The sequence below is a fragment of the Aureococcus anophagefferens genome, assembly GCF_000186865.1.
Source record: "Aureococcus anophagefferens unplaced genomic scaffold AURANscaffold_39, whole genome shotgun sequence".
Lineage (NCBI taxonomy): Eukaryota > Pelagophyceae > Pelagomonadales > Pelagomonadaceae > Aureococcus > Aureococcus anophagefferens.
The window spans coordinates 58,943-67,694 of NW_008705596.1; the positions used below are offsets into that span (position 1 = coordinate 58,943).

General features: G+C 52.3%; 2 protein-coding genes across 2 annotated transcripts; one reads left to right on the forward strand and one right to left on the reverse strand.

The window, feature by feature from the left end:
- Positions 1–1,189: 1,189 nt before the first annotated feature.
- Positions 1,190–2,257, reverse strand: AURANDRAFT_55303 (hypothetical protein; the record flags this gene model as incomplete). Its single annotated transcript, XM_009042923.1, has 4 exons — positions 1,190–1,716; positions 1,765–1,847; positions 1,895–1,961; positions 2,002–2,257. 4 exons carry the CDS (start codon positions 2,252–2,254, stop codon positions 1,502–1,504), a joined length of 618 nt encoding a protein of 205 aa, XP_009041171.1.
- A 393-nt stretch (positions 2,258–2,650) lies between these two features.
- On the forward strand, positions 2,651–5,887 carry AURANDRAFT_72589 (hypothetical protein; the record flags this gene model as incomplete). Its single annotated transcript, XM_009042869.1, has 5 exons — positions 2,651–2,865; positions 3,378–3,512; positions 3,672–3,758; positions 3,949–5,053; positions 5,106–5,887. 5 exons carry the CDS (start codon positions 2,651–2,653, stop codon positions 5,412–5,414), a joined length of 1,851 nt encoding a protein of 616 aa, XP_009041117.1.
- Between the last annotated feature and the right edge of the window lie 2,865 nt (positions 5,888–8,752).

Below are 8,752 nucleotides of genomic sequence, written 5' to 3' on the forward strand. Positions count from 1 at the left end.
ATAATACCGTCACTCCTTGAAATTATAGTCCGTGTTGAACGTCATTCGAAGGTCGGGAATCTATTGGTTTCCGTGCACTTGGCCTTTCGTATCTCCCACTAGCCTGAGCTAAAGGAAGCAAAGTAAAAATCCTCCCTCAAGGGGAGGCTGAGCCCAGTTTCAATTAAAGATGCCAGAATGAAAGCCGACTGCAAAGAATATAGACTGACCTTGCTGTCTGTCTGTCTGTCTCTGTCTCTATATCTCCATGACTATACTGTAGTACAGTACACTACTCTACCACGACCCTACTACTATCATGCTAGTACTGTACCTACCCTAGTTAGGCTCTCCTGCTGGTGCGTAACATTATTTCTCCAGTTACCCCAAGTTAAAGCCTGCGCTACAATTAAAATAGCCCTGTGCTACAAATCAAACCAGGAAGCCCCCGACACCGAACTCAGACGGACAGGGTTTTGGGAGTGTGCCGGGCTTCAGACACTCGCCCATTCGCGAACAGGGCCAGGCCATTCGCGAACAGGGCCAGGTTGTGCCCATTGCGCATAAGCACCGATCAAGGGTAGTGGGCGACCACCTCATCAAAATCAAACCTGAAGCTTGCACGATTTTTATCGACTGACAAGGCCCATGTAATGATACGCACTTCAGTGAATCTGAATACAAAATGCTGCTTGGCCTGCTCATTTGACTGTGGGCACAGTGAGTTTCATTCGTTGTTGGAACTTGGTCAAATGCAAAATCAGTATGCCTCTCCAATGATAGAGGACTGTGCAAGGTGCGCGGATGGGCTTAATGAAGTTCTGAGATGGTGGACCTTTCGAGTGAGTCTCCTGGCCATGGAACATTTGCTTGCAATCGGAGGAGTTGACTAGACAATACTTTTATTTGAAATAAGGACACAAGAATTCACCGAGGATTGTTGGGCGTTGGAGCTGAACTAGCTTCTGTTAGGGTGCTCTGTGAGCTCCTGACCAAAACTAAACCAAAATTATCAGCTTCGTCGATTGTAACACGCAATTCTCTCTTCCGCTTCTTGATGCCTTTACTTGACTCAGCTTGAGAATTGAGACGGGTGCCATGGATTGGGATAGCTGCACGAGTGGGTGCAACCGGCTTGGGCTCACTTACGCTGGTTTGCGCCACTATCGACTGCACATGCGCCACTATCGACTACACATTCCTTTTTCCTGCACTAGCAGGTAAGATATATGCAAAATCACTAGATCTACCTTCTGTTTAGATCTACTTGCATCATCACATTGGCCTAGCATGCAAAGGCGTCACTTGCTGGATACATGAATCATACGGAGGTTGGGCCGCACTTCTGGTGCTGACTCTGGCTTTTGGATTGATGCTCCAACATGTATCTTGCACGCTACACCTCCCGTCGCTTCGAGTTTTTCGCGAAGCTTGTCTCGGAATCGTAGGTTGCCACTCGCGAGACTAACAGCAACCATGCGACTACGGAGGGGGGCTTTACGCGAAGAAACAAAATCACACATTACCTGGGGCTATCAAGAGGTTTGATTTCCACCTCGGCAATTTTAGCGAGGTCCTCCCGATTGTCGGATGAAGTGTCCTCATGAAGCACTTCGGATGCTGCCTCGGCAGCAGCAGTGAAGTACCGTTGAAGTTCTGCCAGATTCGCCGCCTTGCGGGATCTACCTCGCTTTGGGGGGGCTTGAAAGCTGTCAGACGGCCGTGCTTGCTTTGCGACTGTGCAATGAGCAGACTGAGATAAGGGATCTCGGTGGTATGACTAGCCTATCCCAACATGTTGGTGATTGGGCTGGCCGTCATTGACCTCTCGATTCAGTCTGCGAACATTACGTCGCATGAAAGAGTACCTGATGACAGAATGTCCAAATAAATAGGATTGTACCTGAGTACTCACCAGTGATTCTTCACATGATTGTCAGTCCGACCAGGAAGTAGCTTTGCTATTTCCGACCACTTGTTACCTGAGTCAAATAATTTGGACCATCATCATGTGAAATAGACAACCTAACGTCTTATGGGCATCTGCCATTATTCTTTCTTCCTCTTCGGTCCATGCCTCTTTGTTTATGTGGGGATCAAGGTGGTTATGCCAACGCTCTCTGCATTGTTTCCCAGTGCGCCCATCTATGTTGAAGTCTTGCACAATGTGTTCTGCAATCACACTCCATGACCGCGTTCCGTACTTCATGACAAGTTGTCTGATGGCATTGTCTTCCTGGACGGTCCATACCCGCCTATCGCCGACTGAAGACATGGACTAGAAGCTAGCTCTCTTTGAGTCGCATTTGTTCGATTCCGTTCGCAAACACCCGACGAACGCACAATACTTGCTATTCGGGGAACGCTTTGTGTGGGGCATGTCGTTAATATTGTGAACCTTAAGGAACTTGCTTTGCGCGGAGCGAGTGTGATTAAAGCAGAGAGAAACTCATACTAGCCTACTATGCTTGGATATGTAACAGGTTAAGGCTCATTCTATGGATTACTGGATAATTGCATTTACGGCAGTACAATATGTTTCCGGTAACGAGTTAGTGAGTTTAGACCACCTATCATCATCCAGCTAAATAAAACTGCTGGTTGTGGTGGTCCTCTCCCAGCTCGCCGCTTCCCCGGGGTCCGGGGTGGCGCGGCTTATATTTTTGGTCATATGGTCTCATCTAACATCCAAGGGTTGGTTTTGAGTGATGAGTTGGGTGAAGAGTTGCTGCAGCATTTGGGGGCTGAAATGTGTGGTGTGTATGAGATGGCTATGGGTGTGTCGTCAAAGACGGCTGCGCCGATCCATACCGACACACTCCTGACTTTCATGTTTGAATTACTACCATATGAGAATTCTGATAAACCAGATTTTTCTGAGGAAAGGTTCACAGTTTCTTGAGCACCCTTAATGACGAGATAATCGAGGAGGAGAAACGCAGAGAGGAGCCCCCTGACCCCGAGTCATCGAATCAGATGCTGATGCAGATTCAGCAGACTCTGGGTCAGGTGGTTGGCCAAATGAAGGAGGTACAAAGCTCCCTTTTGTTTGTAAATTCGCGTGCGCGTTTCGTGCGTGTAGTGCGAGTGTCGCCCGTGTGTTTTTCGGTTTTGGTTGCGATCACAGTGCACCTGCCACCATGATAAACGGCGACTATCGAGGTCAGAACGCGAGTGTGATTAAGCACAATCAAAGTGCGCTTGGCGATAAGCCAGCTACCTAGGGAGCTTACATTCCGCTCTTTGGGCTATGCTACCCTAACTCGGGACTATGCTATCCTCCCTATGCTGGGACGCTCATACTGGCCTATGCTGGCTATGCTAAGTCTGTAGAAAGTTAGGATAGTTTACTAGCTTCCTAACGTCGCTGTGACGTCAGTCAAACTACTATCCAGCAGGTGCACTGTCCGGCGACTGTGCAACCTCGCTGAGCCTGGTGCTACCTGGCACGTCACTGTGACGCTAACCAGACAGACACCACAGACACAGAAGAGCGCTATGCACTCTGTGCCTGCTTGGCAGTCACTCCTTCAGTTCGCTGTCTATAAGACTTGAAACTGGATTAGAATGAATTAAGGAAGGGAAGGGAAAACTAGCAGGATACGCAGTAGGAGCGCAGTGGGGTAAGGTGCACTGCAACATCAAGATGCAGTTCACTAAAAATGAAGATAGAAATCTCTCTATCTCTCTAGTCTGCCTTATACTGGCTATGCTCATGCTATACTATGCTGGTGCTTCATACTGGCATACTCGGATTCTAACAAAGAGGATCTTGTCCGGTGTTCTTTACGATGTTAGCCACAATTTCGGATGCTTACCAGTGAGAGTTTGGATGAGCATATCTTTTTCAAACCTATACGCGCGAGTTAAAGCGGGGGACCCACCCTCGGCGCGACCATATGTAAAGCCTGTCATCGAGCGCGTGGCGGCGCCAAAGAAATAGGACCCTGCAAAATGATTTTCGATCAGGTATGCAGTATGCAAACAGTGCGGTGCGAAGGTGATGAGGGCCCTCGAGCTAATTGAAGCCCATCAGTCAGAGTGTGCGTGCAACAGCATAAAAATCAACGACGATACACATGGTAGCAGTTCTGATGCACAAGAGTCCAAGTCCAAGCAGTCTTTCTCTGCAACGGTGATGCAGCTTTCCAAACTGGAACTGACACATAGACTTTCAGCCGAAGGTCGAACATTATTTGCGTGCACGCTTGCAGGCTCATCTAACCGTGCAGTATCTCGTGGGTATTTTCGTGAGCTTCACTTGCGAGGACTAGATACGGAGACGACTCCCAAGGCGATCGCTGGCTGGCAACGATACCGTGTGACCTTTGGGGGTGGTCGCATGGGCCTGGAGATTGAATACGACGCGCGTGTAACACGTCGTCTTGTCATCACGTCCGTGTCGAAGGAAGCAGCGGTGCTGGGTGTACGTGCACAAGATGTTCTTATCGGTATCGACGACCGAATCGTGCCACGTGCGACAGAACCATTCGCGATTCATCAGCATCTAGTCGCCTGTATGCGCCCAGTGACTCTTCATTTTTATCGGCTGCACCTCTGGGATCACTGTATTCGACCAGCGGAGGCGTTTTACTCGAGCGCAAGCCAAGTTTCGAGTGGAAAGACCGTTACAGCGGTAGCATCGGCTCTTTGGGACCGGCTTTTGACGGGTGGCGGCGTTGAAGAGCTAGATGTCTCTGGGACCAATGTGATGGTGGACGACATCGCACCAGGCGCAGACATGCGTCGAACGTTTAGTGAGTCACTGATCCCTACAGTACGTATGGACACCTCACATTATGGCAAGGATGATGATGGCGAGTCAAGAGATGCGGGCATGCGCTGCCTCCTCAATGAAAAAGCACGCACTGCACTTGCACGAGCACTGAAACCTCTTCTTCAGCACAAGCCCTGGGAGCTGGTCTACGACTCCGCATGTGATGGCATGTGCCTCGAGGCTCTCTATGCACGCGCTGGACAAACGGGCCCCCGTTCAAAAAGAGCTCAAATTATCATTTGTCGCGATGACGTCGGGCATGTTGCTGGTGCATTCCTTGATGAGCCCGTCCGCAATGTCATCAACCTGTGCCCCAAGGAACGATGTGCTATTCATGTTGGTGACTCAGGTTGGTGATTATTTTGGAACGGGTGAATGTTTTGTTTTCACCGTTGCAGGCAGAAGTGGTCCGGGACTTCTCACTACTGACATCCCACGAGGCCCTGATGTCACTGTATATCGTTGGGTTGGACCGGATGATCAAGCCTCACACCTTTCTAGAACCCACTGTGATGAAGAAGTAGTCTGCACATCAACACCGCTGACCCCACCCCCTCAAGTCGTCAACGACATGTTTGCTTATGCCACACCTGAAGTTCTTGGTTTTGGCTCGGGCGGTGATGGCTTCGCACTCCGTCTTGACGAGACTCTCGAGTAAGTGATCCGCTTGAAACTCATGATTGTGTTCAATAGGTTCGGTGCTTCACGCCCATGTGCAACCTATGGTAATTCGGCCTCCTTATTTGGAGGGAGAGACATCTTCCCAGTTCAACGCGTCCAAATATGGACCTTTGGCACCCAGTTTTAGCATCGTGTGTATGTGGGCGTTTTCACCGTTCGAATGTCACCAGCGACCTTGGTGTTTGGCGCCAAGAAGCGGATCCGATATTCCCAGTGAACCGACACTCATGCTTCCGAAACTCTTCTTAGTTGTGCCCCGGACGAACGCGGGAAATTCGACGCGTGCCAGTTTTGGCCCCTCCCGGGGGACTGGCGCGGGACTGGCGCTGCGGACCGGCGCATGAGCAGACCCCCCGCACAAAGCCCCCGGCTGCTAGTTGGACATGAGAAGCCCAGTAGAATGTTAGAACCCGAGTACTACCTCCGAGGTGTCCTAAATGGGATTTCGTGAGACGGATCAACAACAAACAAAAGGGGTGCTGAGAATCGACTCGTTCGAGCTCTAGAGCCCAAGCAAGCTTACAACCGATGCCCTCCATGGAATTCATAACGCTGCTACACCACCTGTGGCTGTCGGGCCGGGGTATGGTGATTTTATGTTGAACTTCATCACACCCGTGTTGCAGTTATGGACATCGAGTGGTCCATATGAGCCATTCGAGGCGCCTAGAGCACCGGACAAGCCGCTCCATCGGTCTCCGAGCACATCCGTGAAGCGGCCCACACACTGCCCGGCGGCGGCTGCTGACGACCACAGGTTACTTCAACATAGGGCTACCTATTCAACTTGAACTTCAACATGGGGCTGGGCTGCGCTCGTTTCGGCCACTCTTTTGCTCCAGAAACGTTGGAATAGAGCAGAACTTCATGCGGATGCATTCATCCAACGTAATTGCACGTGTTTTATGATCGACTAATCGAATTTGGTTGATCCGTCTACGAAATCCCATCTAGGATACCTCCAGGATATCGTCGATTAGTCACTCGCACAACGACCTTTGGTGTGTCTGGGAGTGCGAGAGATCCATGTCGAGCCCCGTTCGCGTCGGAGATGCATCGCCGCTCGTGCCGCATTCTGGCGGGCGGATGACTTACCCGAAGTATGTTACCCCTGCCCCAGGAGACTATGAGGTCCAATCGAAGCACAACATAAAATTCACCAAAGCTCCTACCTCCCAGTTCGGTGGCAACCTATGCAAAATTGATCGCGACAAGACCGGCCTACGAGCACGCGCGCTACAGACAGCAGACGATCCTGGACCCAATGCATACTCTGTTACTGCTGCTAAGCAGAAGTTGGACGTAAAACAACGTGCGCCGACCTTCAAGTTTGGTAGTTCGCAACGCGCGGACGGGTCGAAAATTTACATGCACCGGGCAGACACGACGGGCGATGTTACCGACCCAAACCGCGCAGCAGCTGGTCGCGGCGTACCTGGACCCGGCGCCTATGGCACAATGGGACCGTCCATGGAAAAAACGAAAAAGTCAGCACCCCGCTTCTCGTTCGGACTCAAACCAGCAATCCAGGAGACCACCTCTGCCACAACAATTAATATTGGTCCTGGTACGTATCTTTCCCCGTCCTCCATTGGCAAGCAGGTCATATCCATGCGACCGACGTCACCTGGATTCTCTATGGGTACCTGCGACCGTGAAAAAATGGGAGAGGTGCTACAGCCCGGTTTTTCGCCAAACGTGAAAAACCCATCGCCTGGCCCGTCAAAGTATGAATCCCCCTCGGGCGTTGGGAAACAACTCCAGCCAGCGCCAGAGTTTGTGAAAGTTGTTGACAATTATCGAACACAATGTGAATATTTAGGTCTAAGCATCGGTCTGCGAACTCATACTCCTTTGGTACCGATGACAAGCTTAAACGCCAGCGCGACAGGGGGGTGCCTGGGCCCGGTTCCTATGATGCAGCATCAATGCTTGGCATCCAATCTCACTCCAAGTTTACAACGTATGGTGGTTTTAAGTTTGGCACTGGCCAACGGCCTGATACTGCTTCGATGTCCTCTACGGTTGCCTCTCTCGATGGCTGAATCGTCGCTGAGGACGCTGATTGGAGGGGATTGGGCCCAGTCGTGCTATGTTTTGGAGGCTGCAGCGGTGTCTTGATTACAACTCACAAGGGCGACCATGGGTACATCCAGCCACGTATACACTTGGCACACGCACGGGCACACCCCCGCATTAGACAGCTTTCTCCAGTTAGAGGAACATGAGAGTATCCTTAGTTTAGGCCCCTCCTCTCCTTCCCCCGTACTTTGATTCTCCACCCCGACGCTTGATGCTAGGGGGAATTGCGGGGCTGCACTTGAACAGGGTATTCCTCGTGCACGGGTCGTAAGTTGAAGTGGATAGGGAGAAATACCCCAAACTAGGGTAATAAGGAACGTTGATGTCAACGTCACGGGAAAGTGCCAGTGAACCGCCTCCTAGGTGGTTGGGAAATGCTACCATCTCCTATGCGCTAAACGCTCTCTGTAGCGCGAAAATGCCTGACTGCAAGTCAGGTGAAACGTCCCGGCTGGGGGGACGTTGGGGGAACCTCTCTGCTCCCCCGCAGCGAGTCGGGCGTGGCGGCTGGCCACGACCGGGAGCTGGGTGAGAGTCGGGTGAGCCTGAGCACGCGAACCTGGTCTCGAACCCGACCTGCACACTCACAGCGCGCTGTTTTTCCGGCTGCGTAGCTGGGCCGGCTTGCCCTGCGGCTCTCGGCCGGTGACGGCGTCCATGGTCCGGGCGAACCGATCGGGCGCCTCCGCCGCGGTCAGGCCGTTCGCCGGATTCACCTCAGTGCCAACGTAGAGGATCTTGACGCCGTCGCAGTCGAGCATGTCGTAGCGGAAGCCCAGGTGCACGCGAATGTGCCGCGACTTCGACGTTAAATCGCGCTTGCGCATCGCGAAGACGACCGCCTGGTTGTCGCAGTACGTGCGCGACGGCGCCAGCCCGTAGCCCAGGGCGAACTCTGACATCATGCGCGCGACCCGGAGCATGCGCAGGATGTGCACAAACGCGTAGAGCTCGGCTTCGACCGCGCGACGGATCTCGCCGGGGAAGACTTGTTCGACGGAGGCGCTCTCGCATCGAATCGGCGCGAGTTTCACTCGACTGTGTGGTGCTGCGACGACGAGCCCGAGACGTTTGGAGAGGCCTACGACCTAATCTCGACCCACGGCCGACGCTACGGCACGGTCTACGTCCTGTTTGGACTGCATCTTGTCGCTCCGCAACCGACCGTGCTGGGCCCCGCCCCTAAAATGGGTCCTTTCCGGCACCACTGCGTCGCCGCGCGACGCGCGAAAG